Source organism: Erithacus rubecula, assembly GCF_903797595.1.
Source record: "Erithacus rubecula genome assembly, chromosome: 22".
Lineage (NCBI taxonomy): Eukaryota > Metazoa > Chordata > Aves > Passeriformes > Muscicapidae > Erithacus > Erithacus rubecula.
The window spans coordinates 2,862,511-2,884,883 of record NC_136674.1 but is presented as its reverse complement, the minus strand read 5'-3'; the positions used below and the strand labels follow the sequence as shown (position 1 = coordinate 2,884,883).

Sequence of the window (22,373 nt, the reverse complement as noted above, 5' to 3'; positions counted from 1 at the left end):
ATTTTGTTGGGATTTGGGGGAAATCCTCTGAAGAACAGAGCTTTGTTTTTAATAGTTACCCGTGTGCCAGGCTGCAGAGACTGCAGCTCTGAGTGCATCTCTAAGGGATGTGCCAGGTTAGCTGGTGTGCCTGGCTGTGGCCAGCTGGGCGTGGTGGGGGGTGAGCAGAACATGCCAAGTGTCACTCCAGACACCCCCAGAGCTGAGCCAGCAGAGGGGCTGCTCCTCTAAAATATTCCACACATGTTTTCTTGGGCAGGGTGAGTTACTTGAGCAGGATTTTGCATCATTTTCTCACAGTGCTTCTTTTCTGGCACTCCTTGCTGAAAAGTCCACTTCCAGTAGCTTATGAAACCACAGATTTACTGATTTGAACACAGGGGGAAGTGAGTAAACCAGTTTGAGACCAACCCCCCTGAGCAAAGCCCAGCTCAGCATTTTCCAGGGAGGCTGTGGCAGGAGCTGCTCCCTGTCCTGGCTGGTGCTGGGTCCCTGGCCATGCCCAGGCAGGAGCAGGAGAGGTGCTGAGTGTGGCCACAGTGGCACTGAGCCCTGGCCATGCCCATCCTATCCCTCTCTCCCCTGTGATGCTGCACAGCTCTATGGCAGGGGCTGTGCCCCCCAGGCCACGAGCAGGGGACGTGTCACTTCAGTCCCTGGTGTGATCCCAGTTCCAGAAGATGCTGGTGCTGAGCTCTGGAGGGGACATTGCTGTGAGCTGGGGCAGCAGGAGTCAGGGCTGTCCCTGTGCCACATCCCTGGCTCAGGATGTGGCACAGCATCTCCCTGAGAGGGATCTGGAGGGCATGGGGGCTGTCACTCTCCCTGGGGGCTGTCCCCATCCCTGGGTGCTGTCAGAATCCCTGGGGGCTGTCCCCATCCCTGGGTGCTATCAGAATCCCTGGGGTCTGTCACTGTCCCTAGGGATTGTCACTGTCCCTAGGGGCTTGCACCATCCCTGGGTGCTGTCGCTGTCCCTCTCCACATCCCCACCCAGCAGGACGATGTCCCCTGACCCTGCCCGGTGACCTCAGCCCCCCGAAGGGCTCTGCCAGGCACCAGCCCCGCTTTGCCAGGGAGACAAACCCAAGCCCACCTCCGCACTGCCCATCACCCCGAGTCCTGCCGGCCGCCCCCGGCTGGGTTCGGGGGCTGTGCTGGGGAAGGGGCTCGGCCAGCGGGCTGCCCGCGGCGGTGGCCGTGTGGCCAGGCCGGCCCCAGCCCTCATTCCTCCGCTGCTGGGCACCGCTTTGTTGCTAGCTGGTGACATCACCCGAGAGCCCACCCCCTGCCTCTTATCCGTCTCTCCGTCTCGCTCATTTATTCCCCGGCAGCGCTGGCAGCATCGGGGGCTGTGCGAGCCCAGCAGCAGCAGCATGCGTGCGGCCACCGAGGCGCAGGGCGCGACAACCACGTAAGGGACCGGCCCGAGCCTCCCTCCCCAGCCCCCTGCGCATCCCCCGGCCGAAACTTCCCTCTCCCGCACGGTCCGGGCTTCTCCGGGGTGGGGGGGCTTGGCAGCGACAGCCGCATGCATGACACTCCGCAAAGGAGAGAAAATGACCATAAGCATCCAGGAGCACATGGCCATTGACGTCTGCCCCGGCCCCATCAAGCCCATCAAGCAGATCTCCGACTATTTCCCCCGCTTCCCCCGCGGGCTCCCCGCCGCCGTCGGCCGCAGCAGCAGCAGCGCGCTGCGCCCCGCGCCCGCCCAGCCCTCGGTCAGCCCGGGCCAGGCGCCCCGGGACGAGGAGGAGGATGTGGACCAGCTCTTCGGAGCGCACGGAGCGACGCCCGCGGAGCAGCCGGCCAAGAGCCCAGCGCCAGAGGAGCTGGTGGATCCCGAGGGCTACGAGTCCGACGATTGCAGTGAGTTGCTAAGTTTCCATGGGAGTTTGCTGGGTGGGTGTTAGGGCTGCTTGCCCATCGCGGGGCAGTCTTGCAGGCACGGCTGCAGCAGGGAGAAGCCCCCCAGGTGTAACCAGGGGGGCCCTGGGAGTGTCCGTGCCGCAGCCAGGCTGGTGCTGAGCCCCAACTAGGGAAGTCTCCCAAGAGCCACCAGTTGCTGTCGTGGCTGGTGCACTTGTGTGCCTCGTCCCTGCTCGTGCCTCCAGCCCTCCAGCTGGGCTCAGACCCTTTTAACCCGGCTCGGTGGTGCTGGCTGCCCCAGCCTCCCTGCTGATGAGGCTCCGGCATCGCCCGGCTCCGCGGCGGGGAGATTTGTCGGGAATGGCATCCTGCCCTGTGTGTGCCTCGGCAAACTCCGCCGTGCCATCCCTCCATCCCTCACCGCCCTGCGGGAGACCAGGGGGCCCTTTGGAGCAGAAGGCTTTGGTAGTGGTGGATGCAGGTGTTTGCAGCAAGGGTTAACCCCTCCCCACCCAAAACGTCCTTCCCACCCGGCGCCGTGGAGCTGCAAGGCAGCGGCTGCCTGGCTGTGCCGCGGCCACCGGGATAACCCGATTTCCCCCGGGGTCAGAGGGACCCCAAGGGCTCCATTCAGCCCAGATGCTGCGAGGGGCTGAGCACAAAGTTTGGAGCCGGGAGATGCCGGGGAGAAGGGAGTGGGCGCTGCTGCGTGCTCGTCCTGGGGGGAGGCTGAGCTGCTCAGGGCCCAGCGCCGGGCAGGCGGTGGCTTTGCTTTCTTCCCCTTTGCAGAATGTCACAGCCCTGCCTCGCCATCGCTGCCTCTGGGCTGCTGCCGTTTATTCCACACGCCAAAGGTGTGACCCCAAGACCCCCAAGAAGGACTCCCCTCGGCTGTCCCTGTGTCCCCCTCTGGGCTGTCCCTGCACAGGCTGGCGCTGGGTGCCAGCCCCAAACTGGCACACCCTCTCTCCCCATGCCGGTGTCGGGGTCACGCTGTCCGTGCAGAGGCGACAGCTCTGGCTCTGCCAGGGAGAAATCTCTGCTAAGCCGCGTTTGTCCCAGCCGGGCAGTTAACGGGGACTTTAACCGGCTTTGGCTCATTTGCTGCTCTAATTATCCCCTCGTCTTTGCTCGCCCTGGCAGTAGAACCGGAGCAGTCGGGCTGCAGGGCCAGGGGGTTGTGTAGGAGCCAAAGCACCCAGAGCTCCGGAGTGCAGCCTTCTCTCTGGGTGACTTGCATGGAAATTGCCCAGGGCGCTGCAATCTGCATTTATCCGTCGGCAGTGCTGGATGCTGGATCCTGGATGCTGGAAGCAGCTTGGCTCCGTGCCGGGGCCGGCGGGTGTTTCTCTCACCCAGGCTGGTGTTAGGAAGTGTTTCTTGCAGCGTAACAGGTGTCAGGCAAAACTGCTGAGGCTGTTTTGCCAGAGGTGTGGTGGGGTTTTGGCTGTCAGGAGCAGACCAGGGAGGTGGCAGTGTTGGTGTCACATCTCTGGGGACAGCAAGGGATGGCCCAGACACCCTGAGGACACTGGTTGGCATCGATGTGCAGGATGAGGCTGTCACTCGTGGTTAGCAGCCAAGTTGTAAATCCAGGCAAGAGCTGCCTGTACCCCTTCCCCAGCCTGGGAGCAGGGAGGGGATCTGTGCAGCCTGGCTCGAGCCATCAGCTCTGCTGGGGAGTGTGGTTGAGCTCCCCCACTTCTCTGGAGGGTGATTCAGGGCTGCTGCATTAGTCACCTGCTCTAAATGTCCCCTGGAGAACCTGCCTGTGCTGCACGTCAGGACAGTGCTGGGGTGTTGGTGCTGTCAGTCCCCTTGGTGGCACAGGGGCTCAGGGGGTTCAGGGGATGTCAGGGTCTGGGTGCAGCACCACAAATCAAGGTTTTATCAGGCCCATCTTCTCTCACTCCTCAGAGATGCTCCCAGCCCAGCCTGGAGAGGTGCAGGGAGAGGGATTGTGCCGTGGCAGGAGGAGGAGGATGGAACAGCTCCCTCCTGTTTGTCCCACCTGCCTGTGGTTCCCTCTCTGACCAAGGCGATGCTGCTGCTGGCTGGGTGGGAGGAGGAGAGCTGCCCCTGCCTGGAGAAATGCAGCAATTGTCTGGGTTTCCCCAAGCTCTTTCCTGCCTGGAGTTACTGCTCCAGCATGGGGTTTTTCCACAGCACCTGAGCTGCCATCCCAGCCCGGATTCCAGAACCCCAGCAGGGCTGTGGGGAGTGAGCAGAGTGAAAACCTGGGCTGGTTTTCTGCCCCCTGATCCTTAATCCTTTGCTGAGTTGTGTTCCAGACCCCACCAGCAAACCTTGTAGTGTCTGTGGAGCTGGTGGGGACTGCAGTGCCTGCTCCCATCAGGGTGGCCTGGCTCAGGTTTGGCATCTGCAGGGAGCAGGGATGTGGTGGGGGGTGTGAGTGCATGCATGGAATGGGTGTTTTGGAAAACTGAGAGCCCCCAGGTGTGGGAAGCAGGGGAATCCTCCCAGAGGGGAGCAGGGACCTGGCTGAGGTGGGGGGACAGGTGGGGGCAGCCATGGGAGGCTCAGGTTTGTGCTTCTGGACACCTCTCCAGCAGCCTGTTGAATGCAGCAAGTGACAGGGAGCAGACAGGGCCAGGGAACCAACACAGCAGAAAATGAGTGGAGACATCTGGGCTGGCTCTGGGATCACTGGGAATTGCATGGAGCCAGCTCTTCTCATCAGACCTGCCAGCAGTGCTGCTGTGGGGATTTGCAGGGATGTGGTGGGCACCTGCTGCAATCCCAGGGCCCTTGGGACCCCCTGGCACAGGGACTCATCAGTGCCCTGTGCAAAGCAGGACTCTTCCTGCAGCAGGTTTGTCCCCAACAGAACTGCTGAGGAGGTGGAAGGAATGAGGCAGGAGAAGAGGGAAATGTGTATTTGATGCAGAAGGATGGTTTGGTGCTGTTGGATCAGCATCTGCTGTAAGCTGAGAGGACCAGGCAGGAGGCTGGGAAGGGGGAATTCACTCCTGGTGGCTCTGTCACCTCACCTTTGGCTCCCCTGGCTGCTGCCCTGTGACAGCAGCAGGTCCCTGGGGGTCCCCAGCCACCAGGGATGCTTCCCAGCCAGTCAGGCAGCACAGTGCCAGGGAAACTTGGTTTGCAAGGAGAATAAGCAAATGCCAGCTAGATGGCAATGTGCCACCTGCCAGGAGCTGCCTCGCCTCCCTTCGCCACCCACTGCACCCAAACGCTGCTGCCCCTCCACTGCCTGCACCTTCCCCTCCACAGCACCAGCAGGAATTTATACCTGAGGGGTTTTTAAAGGTCCCTGAAACCTCTGCACGAGCAGAGACAGCCCCTGTGAGGGAGCACTGCCAGGGATAGCACCAGAGGGAGCAGCCATCCTCCTTGAATAGGCAATCAAGTTTCCAGCCCTTGGAGCAATGCCTCGTTCTCTGAGCTGCTGTTTGGCTTTGGAAAGAACCTCTGGTCATGCTGGAATTCCTTCCCTCCTCCAAACGTGTTTGGCTCTGGTTTTCAGGTGAGGAGAGACCCTGGGAGCCACAGGCTGCAGCAGGAGCAGATAACCCTGGAAATGCTGCCCCATCCTGCCCCTGCCAGCACTCTGGGACTGCTCCTACATGCACAAACCCATCCAAATCCACCACCTGCCCAGTTCTGTTCATGGAAGAGCAGCCTGCTGAGCTCTGGAGCTGCAGCAGCATGAAAGCCACTTCTCCAAAGTGCAGCTGAGAGGCCAGTGCTGGTGCACGGCGGCTCGTGACGCCTGCAGCGCCACGCAAGTTATTTAGGAAGACTCTTATTTTGAGCAAAGAAGATAATTAGGCAGGCAAAGCCATCATGGAGATATTAATTACTGGCTGCTTGAGGACGTAGAGAAGAAGGAAGGTCTGAACTTGCAGGGTTTGCAAGTCACCTGGCAGTGCTTTTGGCCAGACAGGGGGAGGCAGAGGAGACGGCGAGGAACGAGCAGGGTATTTACTTCTGAAACACAGCTCCTTAGCATATGCTGCAACTGCTATTTATAAGCTTTGAATCGTCTTTTCAATCCAGACAAGGCCAAAAGAAGTAGTTTTTTCACTCAGGAAACTAAACAAGCCACCACTGATTTCAGCAGAGCACGGCTTTGCCAAGCAGAGCACAGCCCGAGCTGAGCAATGTGTGCAGAGCCACACCCAGGTGTCCCAGGGGATGGGGTGACTCTGGATTAGCTCCTCTGTGCTTTCCCGAGGGAGAGATGGGTTTTTGGGATGTGCCAGTGTGGGTGAGCTCTGGTGAGCAGTGATTCAGGCTGAGGTTTCCCAGGGATTGCCCACAGCCAGGGACACCCCAAAGTGCTGAAGGCGAGCACAGGGCACAGGAGAGGCAAGAACACAATGGGGAGCAGGGTCTGTCCAGGCATCCTTCCTCCAAAATCCATGGAAGCAGCATTTGGGCTGTGGCCTCTGGCTCCTGTGCTAATGAGGGATGATGGATAACGAGGTTCCCTCCTGCCACAGCTGCCCTTCACCTTCCCCAGGTCCAGGGTGCAGGAGGAGAGACAGAACTGACACCCCTCGAGCTCAAGGGGTTCCCAGATCTCTCCTCTTTGTATTTAACACTGAAGGCAATTTTGGGGGGTTGTTAATTGCAATACTGTATTTCATTAAAGGAGGAGAGCGGGAGAGATTTGAAGGCCATCTCTAAATTGAAATTGCTGAAAGTCTAATTGCTGCTGACATCAGGGACCATTTAGTGCTGTAAAACATAATTGCATCTCTGAACTGTTCTGAGCAGATAAGTGTTCCTCTGAACACTCCTCCTGGAGAAGACAGAAGAGCTGATGAGCATCCATCAACCAACCTCATGAAGAAGCAGATCCCTGCTCCACAGCTTACCAGGGGCTGGCAGTGTGTCCAAAATGAAGAAATATTAATTGCTGTTGATTTTAAGTGAGAATCCAACAGCCAGGCAGGGAGTAGTTGCAAGAGAGAAAAGCTGGGTGAGCCCAGCCCCAGCTGCAGGAATTGATGGTGCTGTTCTCCAGGGATAACCCTGAAGGTTTTTCCAGAGCCAGTCCTCGAGCTCTGCCCCATCCTGTGCCTCTGGATGTGGTCAGGGCTCCAGGGAGGCAGGAGCACACACACAGCCACCCACCAAAATGTTCTTCAGCAGCCCAGCTTGGAAATGGCAGGAGGTAATTTCTGTTCCTCCTGAGGAGTCATTTACCAACATTTTATATGGGGCTGTAAGTGCACAGAATTACCTGCTGCCTTTCAGGACCTTTAAAATTATCTCCATTGCAAGGGAAAATTAAAGCAATGGAAGAATAGGGACCTATCTTTTATAGTGCATTAAAAAATACCCAGTCTGAAGGTTACTGAACCTGTGCTTTCTGTAAGGGGGAGCTAATCCAGACAATCCCCAGCAGTCTTTTTACTGCTCCACTCTGATCTCCCTGGCACAAAATCCGTGAGCAGATTATCTTGGGAGCAGCAATGCTGATAAGCAGAGGGACTTAAGGCTTTTGGGCTTCTTTTTAATTAGTTCTATAGTGGGGTTTTTGTGTGCACACCTCAACTTCTGGTGTAGAGCTTTGCTGGGTTTTCTAATGGCAGTCACACCTGCCTTGGGAAAGTGAGGAGAGTGCTCCACCATCACTTCCAGGCTTTGCTGAAGCTTTTTCTGGGAGTGTCAGTGCCTCTTTCACATCTTGGGATGAAAAACTCTTTTCCTTGGAGCATCCCAGGCTATGGAGAGAGCAGATCTGCCACCCAGCACAGCCCAGGTGCCTGCAAGGACAGTGGCTGGGGAAGGGAGCAGGGCACAGATTTATCACCACATTTTGCCTCTCATCCCCCAGGTATAAATAGAAGCTCCTCCAGCCTTGCCTCACCCTGGAATGTCAGCAATAAACAATAAATTCCTGCTGGCTGGGCCTGGCCCAGCCCATGGACACATCTGCTGCTTCTGCTGCCCTCTAATAATTCCCTGGCCCACTGAATTAATCAAAACACCCAAAGGTCAGTGGGAGAAGAGGCCACCTTCCCGTGCAAGTTGGATTTATTTTTCCTTTTAGATCCTGTGTTAAAAGCCAGGCCCTGGCCAGCACCTTCCCATCAATCTCTCCCAGCTCATGGAGAGGAAAGAGGGTCAGAACCTGCTAATGAGTTCAGTTTTCCTAATGGTTATTTTATCATTGGAGCAGAATAATTGTAATAATAATGATACATCCTGCCTGCTGTCTGGGGAGCACCAAGCTGCCTTTGTAATGCCTGACAAAGGCATTTATTTGTATTTTTTTTTTATTTGCAGCCTCTCTGATTAGAGGGCAGTGTTCAGAATAGCCCAGTCGAGTTAAATAATCCTGGTAACAGTGCTTTGAGTCTAATTGCTGCCCTTTTCTCTTTTAGGTACTTGCTCCCCTAATTAAGATCACAATCGAGCTGCATCTCCAGTGGGAGGGGGAAGCAATTAAAGGAGGAGGATTGGGTTGCTCTAGAGGTTTTGGGGATGCAGGATTCCCCCAGCCAGGGCTGGAGGTGCTGCTGGGGTCTGCAGTGAGGCAGTGCTGGGGTGCTGCTGGTGGCTTGTGCAGCCCCTGGGCTGAGCCCTGGGCTGGGCTGGGGCTCCTGGGGGTTCTCAGGGTGCTCTGGTGGGGTGCAGGGTGGCTCCAGCCTTGGGGCTGTGCTGGCTCCATCCCTGGCTGTGGCACTGGGACCATGTCCTTAATGTGTCCCTGGACATCTGCTGGCTCTGGTGGCACTGTTCACCTCCAGCTCCTCAGCTGCCAAACCCCAACTTTTTTTTTTTTAATCAAACAACCATATTTTAAAGCAATTAGCACACGTTGTGCTGATGTTTCTACATCCCTCTGCCCAAGGGCAGAGCCTTCTTTGGGAACTGAGGCTCACCATCCACAAAAATCCCTTTCTGCTCAGAGGAAAACCTCTCCAGGGCTGGAGCCCTGTGCTCCTGTCTGTGCCCTCCCAGCTCTGGGAGGAATGGGAATTGATGGATGTTTGCTCTTGGACTGCCAGAGCTGGGAGCAGGACCTGAGCCCCCACCTGCAGAACAAGCTCCTGCTGCTGTCTGAAGGTGATTTTAGGTTTAGTCTGTCTTGCTGGAGCAGGGCTCCCTGCTGCCCTCACCCCTGTGGCAGGCTGAGGCTTTGTCAGTATTTCCTGGCCCAACTCTGTTTGCCTGCCAAGCTTTTTAATTTGTTTTATAAATTGCCAAATCCAGCAGGCTGAACCGAGGGCCCCCTTCTGTGATAAAAATAAAATAACAGCTTGATCAGGGAGGGCTGGGCAGTGGGGCTGGCAGGAAGTGCTGATTAAAGGGCAGGTGGAAATGATGAGGCTCCCAAACTGGAGCTTTCATCTTCCGCTCTTGAGTGGAAAATGCAGATTTGGGCAGTTTTGCTGACTTGGTTTGTGGTGCTTTCTCACACTGCCATCTTTGAGCAGGGGGTTTAGCTGGGAATTGCTCTGGAAATGCTCGTTTGAGGCACAAGGTGCAGCAGGTTTGGGCTCACCCCTCATCTTCCCCCTCTGATTTGTGACTTACCCAGACCAGGAGCTAATGTGCTGTGAAATTGCTGCACATCCAGGAGGGTACACTATTCTGGCAGAACTCTCTCTGGGTATTTACTCTGCTTTGAACTCGAGATATTTGCTTGGGAGAAATTATTCTCTCTTTTTTTTGCCTTTTTGTGCCAGCAGGCAAACTTGTAGCTTTGGGCTGGGAGATCACTGTGAAATTGCAGCAGAAAGGTTTCAGTCCCCTGAATATCCTTAAACTCTGTGGGTGCCTTGCTGCTATCACTGCTATCAGGGGGGGTGAAAAAAGCACCTTATTTCCTGCCATAAAGTTTGTCCAACTCCCCCTCAGGCAGCAAACTCTGCTTTGATATTAAGCAAAACTGTTCTGATTTTTATTTTGGATTTTTTTTCCCCTTCTGAACAAGGCAGGAAGGTGCAGTTACCTTGGAAACAGAGGTGGGATGCTGCTTGGTGGCAGGGCAGCACTCAGGCAAAACTCTTTTGGGAAGGTGGGCATGGAAAAGTGGGGTTTGCTGTGTCCAGAGCCACCCTGGAAGTTCCAGGCTGAGCCAGGAGAGAGGCTGCTCCATGTCCAGCCTTTGGTGTGCAAATCATGCCTGGGAGCCCTGGAGGAGGTTAAGCCATGTTTTTGGGAAGCCTGTCTTTTTAAGGCTTTTCCTCTGCTTGGGATTAGTGAGACATGCTCAGATCATCCAAAGGGAAAGAATTTCTCAAATCAAAAGGACTTTTGCTGCTGAGGCTCCTCTGGTTTTGTTCTGCCCCATCCCAGGAGACGCTGCTGCTCCTGGATCCTGCGGGTGCCATAAGGGAACACGGAGCTGATTAAAAGCTGTTGGTGTTTTTCATTTTAACCAGGAAAGTATTTCCATCCTCACTGGGTTTAATTTACAGTTTGCAGCCAGATTGGAGCTGGGAAGGGATCCCACTGGTGGCTCATTTGTTTGAAGGTGTCACTATACAAATACACGTTCTGGGAATGCCAGCGGCGCTGGAGGGGAGGATGTGCCAGCAGCAGCTCTCAGCTGTGTCCCAGCCATTCCCAAATCTTCCCGGGGGACACCCTGATTCTCCAGGGGGACAGGAAGCTGCTGAGGGATGGGATAATCCAGGTGGAAGCCCAGGGAAGCAAAGCCTGTGGCTGCAGTGCTGGGCGAGCTGCATCCACCCATCCCTCTCACCCCTCTCCCAGCCAACTGGGAATGGCCCAGCATGGAGCCACGTTTCATAACAGGGCTCCCAGCAGGAATCTTTGTGTTTTATAATGTCTGCAGCCGGTTCTTGAGCATCTCCATGCCCTCCTTTCGTGCTCAGAGGGGGAGCAGCCCGTGCCTGCCGGGTGCTGCTGGTTAATCCATCTCTCCTCCCTTGCAGCCGCGCTGGGGACGCTGGATTTCAGTTTGCTCTACGACCAGGAGAACAACGCTCTCCACTGCACCATCAACAAGGCCAAGGTACTGCTGTGGGGACAGCAAGGGCTGGAAAACTGACCCAAACAGTGCCGAGCATCCCTGGTCCCATCAGCTCCCAGCCCAAACCCCATCCCTGTGCCCGCTCCTTCCCCTCCAGCACTCACACCCCGTGACGGGCAGGGATTGATGCTGTTCAGAGCAGCCCATCCCCGTGTTGTTATTTGCTGTGACCGGCTGCCGGGTTATAAATGGCTCTTTTAAACGCTGCTAATCACGGTCCCGAGTGCTGCGCCTCAGCGCCTTCGCCGTCTGCCTGATTGAGGCAATTAGGGGCTTCTTGCACATTTGGGAGCAGAACTGGCAATTTAAGCCCTGGTTCTGCTTTGGGGCCAGTGGAAGGTGCTGCTGGGGCTGCCGGGCTCCTCTCTACATCACCCAGAGAAACGGGGGATCCCAGGTGGGATGGGGTGGGGAAAAATCCTTAATTCTGCAGATCTTGGGAAGGGATGGAGGGTTTTTACAGAAGGCAGGAGAGGCTGTGAACTGAGCCCCAGAGGGTCAGACCACTCTGTTTGCCTTCAGAGGATGCTCCTCTCCCCTCCGTGGTTTATTTGCAGCCCCCACCTCAGCGTTCTCCATGTCCAGAACACAAGCACAAAGCTGGATTTGGAGGATGGGCGATCTGCCCCAGCGCTCCTGGAGCTGCTCCTGGCATAGGCAGGGCAGGGCTGAGCCCTTTGCTGGGCTTTGCCTCCCTCCCTGTCTCCTGTGAATCCACAGCAGCCTCTGGGTCAGGCTTCCCTCGGCGCACACGGAAGCGGTGCCAAGGAGGAGATTTCTAATTGGGCTTGGAGTGGGTGGAAGGCAGGGAGGAAGGAGAGCTCTGGGCAGCGACTGATAAATCTCAGAGCAGCAGGAGCACAGGCAGGGCTGACAAAGGAGAGCCCTGGTCCCTGCTGTGCCCTCCCAGGGGTGTGGGGGTACCCCAGAGCCCCCCCTGGCCACCCTGACATTCAAGCTCTCGAGTCCTGTTCATTTCCATTCTGCTCTCATTCTCCCATTTTTCTCTTTTATTTACATTGCCATCTGCTCGCTCTCATTTCATCTCTCGCCTGGGGAAAGCTGCCAAAACTTGACTACAGAAAGGTAAGGGCCAGGACCCCACTGCTGGCTCTGGGGCTGTTATGAGTAGAGCTGGAGAGGAGGAGATGGGGGAAAAGCCCCAGGAGTGCTGGGATTGCATTTACCCAGGTCTGGCACCTGTTTCCCTCCAGGAAAAACACCCTCAGGATGTGCCCAACTCCAGCAGCTCCTGCAGCCTCTTTTGCTGCCAGCAGCCATTCAAACCTGGGCTATTTCAGCCACGTGAGACACGTTTTTCTTTCTCTCTGATAACCCCAAACAACCTCCCTCTCTGCTTTTCTTTTACTTCTCTCTATTTTTTTTTTAAATCTGCTGATGGTCCCGACGAGTCCCGTTATCAGCTCCTGGGGAGCAGGCACCAGCAGCAGGTTCAATCCAACCTGTTGTGCTCCACCAACAATTCCCTGCTGTGCAGCCCTGAGCTGCTGCAGGCTGGGACAGTCACTCCACGTGGGAATTCACCCTGGTGCTGTGCCTGGGAATTGCTGAGGGGTGGAAGTTCTCAGCAGGATTTGTGAGATATTCTGGGTGTCACCAGGTGGTGACAGGCAACGAGAGGCAGGAACAGGCAAAAGCAGATAAGAACGAGGAGGAGCAGGCAGGAGCAGTCAGGAACAGGCAGGAGCAGCCAGGAAAAGCCAGGAGGAGGCAGGGAAAGGCAGGAGCAGCCAGGCTGGCAGCAGCCACCTCGCCCTGATGGCTCTCAGTGCTGGCAGCAGCCCCGCCTGTCACACTTCAGGCACGGCTGAGCTCAGACGTGTTGTAGCTCAGCTCAGATCAATAGGAGAATAAATCAGGGCACTGTGGAAGCTCCTTCCTGGACTGCAGGAGCAGCCAGGCTGGCAGGAGGGTTTTCCCTGGGGTTGTGTGGATCTCTGCTGTCCTGTGTGGGGCAGAGCTGGGGTGTGCTGGGCATCACGCCCTCCAGAAAATAGGACAGAAAAAATTTTATGTGCCCTGCCATGCCATAGCTTCATTGAGGGTCTCAGTGCTATAGGGGATTTATAGGGTCATACAGCAGCACAGACACAGCAGGCTGTGCTATCCTACAACTTCAGAGGTCTCCAGTTTTTGGGTGAAAGGTGCAAGCCTTAGGGAGCTGTAGGGCAATGGTGAAGGAGCTCCTGGCCCCTGTTGCAGCATCCTTGGGCTGCTCTCCTTGCACCTCTCAGAAAACACCCAGGAGTTTCCACCCCACTGAGCATTTGGCTGTCCCCTCCCTTCCAGAAGGAGAGTGCTGGAGGTCTGCACTGAGCATTACTTATGTATTGACTCATAAATATTTATCACTGCAGGGAAATTCCTCCAGCTGTCTGCCTCCTCTGGGCTCTCAGGGTGGAAATGCAGTTTGCCCCCCTTTCAGAATCCAGCCTGGGGATGATCCAGGCTGGTTTTTGGGCAGGCAGCTCGTTGTGGGGTGAAGGATGGAAGGATTCCATCTCCTGTGATTTCTGGACGCCTCCAGCGTGGCATTAATCGGCTGCCCGATTAGCCTGAGTTGTAATTAAATCCTATTGATTAGCTAAATGTCACTGGCACGGGCAGCAGCTGGCAGAGCCTGGGATGCAGGGAGCTGGAGGTTTCTGTAGGACTGCAGCAGAGATTTTTGGGGTTGGGTAGAGGAAGGGAAAAGATGAAACTTAATCTCAGCTCCATAAATGAGTGCAGCAGCAGGAATAGCTGGAGCCAGGGAGATGCCCCAGCTGGATCTGTGCCTTGTCCCTCTGTGCCTCTCATCCTTCTTGGGCCCAGGCTGGTGGTCCCTCCAGGCAGGGGAAGCAATATGGGTGCTCCCTGTGGGAGGGATCATCCCCCCAAAGAGCAGCCCTGCAAAGCAGAGCCCTGTTAAATTCAGCTGTTTGTGCCAAACACGTATCAAGTGACACGGGAGGGAGGTAGACGTGACATTAGGAGCCATTTTCCAGGCTCCTGTCACTCCATCTTCCATAACACATCTATTAAAAAAGCCTTTAATAGCCTTCTCAGAAGGTAATTTAATTGAGCTGAATTGATGGGTGAATTACAGAGCTGCCTGTCATTCTCCATCCATTTTCCTGGGAATCTGCCTGCTTGGTTCTGATTTTATTTGCTGTGCAGCCCGGGCAGGTTGGGCACCTCTGACCAGGGAAGTTGGGAGGAGCACAAGTGGATTGTGCAGGAAATTCCCTCCAGAGTCTGGGGGCAGCCCAGCCCTCCCTGCCCTGTCTGCCCCACCCTCATCATCTCCTGCACCAGAGACATCACCCCGAAAAAATCACAGCCCTTAAGGCACAGCCCTTTCACCTCCATTCACTGCTGATGTTTTTATCCTTTTGGCTTGCTGTGGAGCAAAATCCTCTTTGCTGGGCACCATTTGGCCTCCCTTGCCCCAGGGCAGCAGGTTTGTCTCTGTAGCAGAGCCCTTGCTCCAAATCAGACACACTCCCAAGGTCAGGAGCATCCTGGACAAAACTCTGCAGCTCAGAGAGGGTCCTGTGGTGCTGTGGGTCAGGCTGGGTGAGTTATTCCCTTTCTGTGAAGCATGGAAGTGATTCCCCAAGCATTCCTCTCCTGGATTTGCCCAAATCCTGGGTGATTGCATTCCTTCTGCACCCAGCCATTCCACCAGCAGTCCATACAAACGTTTCCCTGCTGTGGATCCCTGGCAGCTGCACACACTCATTATCCAGGCACTCTGCTGCTCACAAAAAGGGTGTGAGGACTTTTCAGCACCCCCCAGCCTTGTCCCCATGCCCAGGCTGGAGCCAGGATTGGATGGGTAGCTCTGCAGAGAAGCCCTGCTCTGATTCAGCCACAGGATTGCCTTCAGCCAGCCCAGCAGTAATTCCTGCAGGGATCCCACAGCCAGGCTGGAAATAATCCAAGGGCTTCCACCATGGAGTCATTCTCATTTCTGCTTAGGGCTGGTGAATATTAAGCTCCATTTCTCACGCTCCTGACTTGCTTCCCTGACCTGTAGAGTTTTTTTCCATGCAGTGTGTGCAGGTGAGGCTTTGAGCTGGGTTTGTGCTTCACCCCTGGATAATTTTCAGGTGGCACAGCTTGTGCCCTCCCTCTGCAGGGCATCACTAAAACAAACCTGATCCACACCATCCTTCAAGAGCTGTGAGGGTCTTGTAGAAAACCCACCAGGGATGGCCACAGTGAGTGTTTCCTTGGATTGGTGCTGCTGCAAAACCCAGATTTCTCAGTGAACACAGCATTTGGCTGGCACCAGCCTCCCCCTGGCCTGGAGCTGCTCTTCCTTGCTAAGTGGGAGTAGGTAGGTGCTATCACACCCTCTGGGAGTGCTTGGAAGTGGCACCACAACAGCAGAGGTGTGTGTTTGCTCAGAAGCAATTATTAAATGACAGAACCCTGTAATTTCAAAGCTGGGAAATCACTGTGCTGGTTTTCTTCACCCCCAAATTAATCGTGATGAGGGTGGCAGAGTTGGCTGCCAGGAGGGAGGAGGGGATGGTGCCACGTGCAGGTGAGGAGCTCCCAGCCCCTCCTGGGATGCACAGATGGGAATCCTGAGCCTGGATCCTGCAGAATCCTCCTTCCCCAGTCCTGGGGAAGCCACAGCTGCTCCATGGACCAGCCCAGGGGGGCAGGATGGGCTCAGGGAGGTCACCCTGCCTGCCCAGCATCCCACTGCTATCCTGATTCCTGCTTTTCTTGCTGTTCCCTCTCCAGGGCCTGAAGCCAATGGACCACAATGGTTTGGCTGATCCTTATGTCAAGCTGCACTTGCTCCCTGGAGCCAGCAAGGTGAGAAACCTTTTCACTTCTCCTTCCTTTTCTTGGGGCTGCAGCTTTTCCTTGGAAACCCCAGGGGCTGTGAGCTGCTGCACCCAGACCTTGAATCTCATGAGTGAACAGTAGCTTGAATCCCAAAAGAAATCTGATATAGTATGATAAAATCCCAGTTATATTATCTGTGCAATTTCTTTTTTCCCCCAAGAAATAAAGTATTAACTGCAAAAAAAAATTCTAGAACATATAATCCATGTTGCTGACCTTGGGCTTTCAGTAATTGTCTTAAAAATAAGACACACCCCTGTCCCTGAACTAGTTTGTGCTATATTTCAGAGTCAGATTATTTGATTTGCAGTATCAGAGGATCACAGGATCCCATGTCAGGGAGTTTTCAGTTGTATGGAACTGGATGTCAAGTTCTTCTTCATTTTCACCCATTTGCTTTAGACCAACTGGAAAATCTTAGTGGTTCACAACCTAAAACTAACCATTAAATTCCAGATGCTCAGAAAGAGCAGGAGGTAAGAACTGGGGTTGAATCCATCCTTATAAGGATGGAAAATGCCTTTTCTGGGAAACCACTGGCTGGCAGCCAGGTACCAGCCCTGATTCCTTACCTTGGGAGCCCAGGATGGGAATGATGCATTCCAGGAGCCCCTGGGAAGCCCCAAGTGAAATAATCTCAGCTATAAACAAATTAATTTCCTTTCTTTTTTTTGCCCTTATTCTTTCGCATTTAAAACCCCTCAGATCATAATAAAACAGAGTATAAATCATAAGGGAAATATTTCCATCTCCTTAGGTTCAGCACTTGCTGGAGAGAAGAGTAATTAAAGATATTGATGTGTGGTGAGAGCTGGGTGTAAGTGACTGGGATGTGGAATTTAAATGCTCGATGTGTGTGTTAGGAATATTAATTGCACTCTTATTCCACACGAAGGGAAAGACCTTTTTTTGGGGGGAGGGAGGTGTATTTGCTTGTTAAGCTCAGTTGGATTAATTCCTGATGTGCAGGGCAGAGGGAGGTTTTAACCACGCTCCGAGTTTCCGCTGCAAACAGAGCCGGGAGCGCTTCCATCAGAGATTATCAGCAATTCCCATGTTGTGCAGATCCATCGATTAGCATTTCTGCTGGAGCTGGTGGGGAGGCAGGAGGGGAGGGGACACAGGAGCTGCAGATCCAGGGGGGACCCTCTCCTGTGCCCCTGGGCTGCTGCAGGCTGTGCTTTGTTCCAAGCAGCACTGCCCGGATCTGCCCTGGCACAGGGAGCAGCTCTGTGGGTCTGTGCTGGGCTGGCTGTTCCTGCAGTGTCCCTGAGCCCTTTGGGTGCTTCTGCCCCAGATTTGGGCTCTCAGGCACCCGTGGGTGTGGGAGCAGGGCTGGATTCATTCCCCACACAGAGCTGGTTGCTGACTCCTGATCACTCCAGATGGGAGAAAAAGGCATTCCCAGGGCTCAGCTCCTCTGATCTCACTCCTGCCCCTTCCCAGGGCAGCTTTAGCAGCTGGTGATGTCCATCATGTTCCTAAACCCACTTCCCTTCCCAATCCCTGCATCCCTAGGGATTAGGATGGTACCCACAGATCTGAGCAGCCACTGGGGCTCTTTCCCTGCTGTCTGGTCACTCAGGGCTGGTGAATCCAGGGTGGGGAATGCAGCAGCTTCCCACAAAGATCCACAAAACAACTTGGAGCTGTTGATGTGTTGAGAGTTCCTTATGCCCAGCAGCAGCTGAGGCAGGGATTGAGTCGTCTGACACCTAATTAGAGGGAAAATTGCTGCTGTGCCAGGCTGGGAGCCTGGTGGTAAAACCCAGCCTGCAGCCTCAGCCCCTTTCCAGAAGTGAGGGGGACTCAGGGATGAGTGATAAGTGTCCCCTGAGCTGGGGAGTGGCTGTGCCAGGGTGTCCCATCCATGCAGGGACACAAACCCTGCTGTCCCCACCCTGCTGCTCAGCAGAGCTGCTGGTGCTGACAAAACACCTGTCAAGGAAGTTGTTTGGAGTCAGGCAGGATCAAGAGTTGTGCTGGGAACAGGAGTGCAAACAAACAGCCAGAACAGCAAATCAGCATTTTTTATTTAATCCAGAAAGGATTTTTTTTTTCCCCTCCCTTACTCTCCTACTGCTTAAATGAAAGCCTGGTCTGTGCTTCTGCCAAGGCTCCCATTTTGCTGGCTGTTTCCAGAATGCAGGATGGTTTGGAGATGAGTGATTTGCTGTGTTTTGCCCCTCTGGTTTTGCTGGATTAGGGGTGGATTTGGGCCACCCCATCGAGTATGGGGCAGAACAGTGACATCCATTGCCCCTTCCTCTCCAAAGTGGGTTTTCTGTGCTGACCAAAGGCTGATCCCACTGACCCCCACCTCCTTTGCTTTTCCAGGTGTGATAATTGATAAAAGATTTGTGTTAATCATAGAAGTATTGGGGTTTGTATAAACCAGAATACGAAGGTCTGAAGCGAAGCATGAACACTAGATAGAGGAAAATATATGATTAAAGAGTTTTGTTTTAAATCCCCCTGTTATGATTATCTTTTGTAAATAAATTGTATCTACTACCAGTTTGCACAATCATTCTGATAATCTGATAGATTTTGCAAAATCAGACTTCCTGCCTTTGTTTGATCAATACTGCCTATCTACAAAGCCCAGACTTCCCCATTTTTGCTGGTTTTTATCTGCCAAGACCAGATGGTTATCTCTGAGACCTGACTATCACCCAGAGACTTTATTCAACCACCACTGCTTACCTGGCAGAACTATGCCAGCAAAAAACCCCAAAATTATTGATGACAAGGAGAAACCATGCTTAAGGAGAATCTGCAAACCCAATTTTGGAGGAGCGTGGAGTGGGCGGCGACCCCCCCCCCCCATTCCCCAGCGCCGCTTTGCTCCCTCTATACACAACAAACCAACCTAAATTTTGCTGAATGAGCCTTTTTTGTTTCTCACTCATAACACAGGCAAACAAGCTGAGAACCAAAACGCTGAGGAACACCCTGAACCCCACCTGGAATGAGACCCTGACCTACTACGGCATCACCGACGAGGACATGATCCGCAAGACGCTGCGGTGGGTGTGGAAAAACCACCAACACCTGAGCTTATCCCAAAAAACACACAGAGGAGCCCTTTCTGCTTTATTTCAGTAAAGGGAAAGGCCACGGGGTGTTCCCTTGGGATCTCAGATTTTTGGAGGACTCAGCCTCCTTTTTATCCCAATTTCTCTTTGTTTTTCCCCACTGGTGAAGGTACTTGAGAGGCACAGACTGCCCAGAACATCTCATACTTTACACTCCCCTTTAATGAATAACCCCCCCTTTTAATTTTTAATTCTTACTGAATTCATAGTTTTCCTAAGATTCCCCTCTAATGCACAACCCCCCCTTTTAACTTTTAATTCTTACAGAATTCAGTTTTTCCTAAGATTCCCCTCTAATGCACAACCCCCCCTTTTAATTTTTAATCCTTACAGAATTTATAGTTATTCCCCATTGCTTCTCTCACCTTCCAATATCCAATTTCATTTATCAGCAAACCTGCAGTTTGTTTGTAAATGCAAATATCTTTTTCCATTCATCAATGAGTGGAATCCATCCCATTGTTTCTTTTATCTCTCAGTGCTGGTTTTATCCACCAGCAGACCCACAGCTTGTTTGTAAAGACAAAATCCAACATTCCTCTCAATACTGAACAATTTTGGGCCACAGTGGACATTCCTGAACAAGTCCAGGCCTTGCTCTGTATTGTGTGCACCAGCCAAATTATATTTAACTGCTTTTCTCCATTTTTTTGCTGCCTAGTTGTTTTTCTGCATATTTTACTGTTCCTTCACACACTTAGCTGTTTTCTGTATATTTCTTAGTTTAGATTAGATGAACCATTTTTAAGTGTTTTTCAACAACTTGTTAAAACCCTTCAAAGCTGCTAAAACAAACTGTGCTAAATTAAAAAAAAAAAAAGAGTAAAAAACAAAACACCTAAATTAAAGAACCTAGAATAAAAGCAGCAAAGCTTTAAACAACCACCAGTCATCACTTCTAAAAAACTCATACAAAGCTCATAAACAGCATAAAACCACCAATAAAGAAATGCATGATCACATAAACAGTAGTCTTAAAATGTATAACTAAAGGTAAAAATCAAACAACAAAGCAACTTATACATCATCATATTAATTTATTGCCCAAAAGTCCTATTCCTCCCACAGTAGGGCTTATATTTTTAATTACAGAGCATTTTAAAACATGACAACCAATCAATATCTTTGCTATTACCTATATCCTATCATAATTACTGACATTATCATATTCATGTCACAAAAAGTTAGTGTGTTGCAGTTTAAGCAAGGAGTTGTTTTTCAGTTTTCTTGCAGTGGCAAATTTGGAGATCTTTTCTCTACTTTTGTTTATCTGTGAAATTCTTTTTGCTTGGTAAAAACATCTTTTGTTTGAGGTGGGTTTATCCTTTGCTCAGAGTCATAAAAGCCCCTTCCAACTCACTTTGCCTTCTTAGTTACAGAGTAAGACTGGCTCAGCAATTCTTTTCTTCTATATCAAAACTTGCTATCATTTCTATTCCTTCTTCAGGTTTTACATTCAAAGATCTTCCTATTATTTCTGTTTCTTCCTGTGCACTCCTTATCCTTCCCAACCACCTCATTTTCAGCCAGCCTGGGCTGGGGAAGCCACTGAGGAGCTGCTGCACATCAGCTTTAGAACTCTGCCTGCAGAGCTGCTTTGGGTTTAACCTCTTCATGCCCAGCTCTCACAGAAAATCCCCTCAGGGGAGTTCTGGGCTCCTCTCAGGGCTGAGATTTTTGTGAGAAAGCTGGAGGCATCTGTGAATCACTGTCCAACTCGACAGAGTGTGAGCCTTTGTTTTGCTGTTTGATTTTGTTGGTTCAGGCTGTGCATTCAGGTGGGCAGGGGCAGAGCTGGGGGTGATGCTCTGCAGGGTGCAGACACCTCTGAATGCAGAGATTTTTCATATTTTGGCCTCTGTCCCACCTGGATGAGGGCAGGAATTGCTGCTCCACCACCACACTGCTCTGGGGCCGTGCTGCAGGATTTGCTGTAAGATCCACTGTCAAAAAAAGGGATTTTACATCCTTCTCCAAGGGCTCAGGGCTTTGCCAGCTCCGTGGCTGCAATCCCACCCTCCTCATTAGGGAATTTGTGATTTTTTCCTGTGCCAAGAGCACAGGGCTGCCTTGTGAGAGGTCCTGCTCAGGGTGAAGGGGGGCAGAGCCCACCTGTTGTGTGCAGGGAGATAGGAAATTCAGCACTGTGGGTTATTATTTCACTTGGAAAGCATTAGTCATGCTGGAAGTGCTGCAGGCTGGTGGGGCTGGGAAGCCTCCAGTTTGTTGTGATTATTGCTGGGTATTTTTTCACTGCAGGCTTTGAAGTTTGCAGCCTCCTCAAGCATGGAAATCAGTTTGTAAGGAGATGCTGGCTGAGTTGTTTGCTGGAAGGAGACAGGGAGCAGGGAGGGCTCAGCCCTCACTCTCTCAGGGCTCTGGGAACTGCTTCTCCCTTGGGAAGGGCTGTTTACCCTGGAGGCAGCAGGGAGCTCTGGGATGCACCAAAATATGTGCAGGGCTGGATTTGTATTTCTCCCCCCAGAAATGCTGTGCTGCCCCATCCCATTCCTGCCTGCCTGGGTGCTGTGGAGCTCCCTGTGACCTCCCCAAAGATCAAAACTGTGCATGAACCCCTGTGCCCCACCTGGGACCCCTCAGTCTGCAGGGGAATGTGCCAGGATGGATTTTAAAGATTATCTGATTTGGGCAGGGACACCTCCCACTGTCCCAGGGTGCTCCAAGCCTTGTCCAGCCTGGCCTTGGACACTTCCAGGGATCCAGGAGCAGCCACAGCTTCTCTGGGATTTTTTTTTCCCAATATCCCATCCTGTCAGGGATTTTGGTGTGGCTGGATCTGGCCCTTCACTCCCCCAGTGTCACTTCCCACAGGAAACATCTCCCTGCACTGTCCTGCCTTGGGTGCTTTGTTCACCCATCCATCTTCTCCTCAAAATATCTCCTTTTCCACCAGGAAAAGCCAACTTCAAAGCCAGGAGGACTCTGATTTTTCCCTGTGCTAATCAGCAGAGGCTCCTGCCAGGCATCTGGTGCTGCTTGAAAGAGCATCAGTGATGCTCCCCTCAGTCTGAGCAATGACCATTCCCTGGGAGCCTCCCTGGTGCTGAGCTGGGCAGGGGATGCAATTCCAGAGTCTCTTTAATGTAAAAATAAAGGCAGAGATCAAAGAGATCTCCTCCCTGCAGCCTGGAGAGCTGGGAAAGCACCCAGGAATCTTCCCTGCCCACCTGGAGGGAGGTGCCCAGCGTGGATGGGCAGGCTGCTGCTGGCAGTCTCTGCAGCCTTTTTGGAGGGGACAGGTGGCATTTGTCACAGCAGCTGCAGGAGGGACATCCCAGAGAGCTGGGGGATGGATCCTGCCCAACCCCACACCATCCCCAGGCAGCTTCTCCCATCCCCATCTCATCCCCAGGTTCTCATCCCAGTGTGGCTTTGCTGTCACAGGAGCCTCCAGGGTTCATCCCCCCCCCCGAGGTGAAGGAGAGGTGAAGGCAGCCCAGCTAATTGCATTGGCAAGCAGGATTTTGTTAATGAGCCAACCCCCTCAAAATCCAGCAGATATTTGGGATTTCGTG

General features: G+C 53.2%; 1 protein-coding gene across 1 annotated transcript in view; it reads left to right on the top strand.

The window, feature by feature from the left end:
• The first annotated feature begins 1,322 nt into the window (after positions 1-1,322).
• DOC2B (double C2 domain beta) overlaps positions 1,323-22,373 on the top strand; it is a 28,552-nt gene continuing 7,501 nt past the window's right edge. Inside the window, exons 1-4 of the mRNA XM_079324871.1 lie at positions 1,323-1,872; positions 10,773-10,852; positions 15,632-15,706; positions 18,659-18,768. Coding sequence (XP_079180997.1) covers positions 1,536-1,872; positions 10,773-10,852; positions 15,632-15,706; positions 18,659-18,768 — 602 coding nt within the window. The 5' untranslated portion in view covers positions 1,323-1,535. The remainder of the gene's footprint in view (positions 1,873-10,772; positions 10,853-15,631; positions 15,707-18,658; positions 18,769-22,373) is intronic.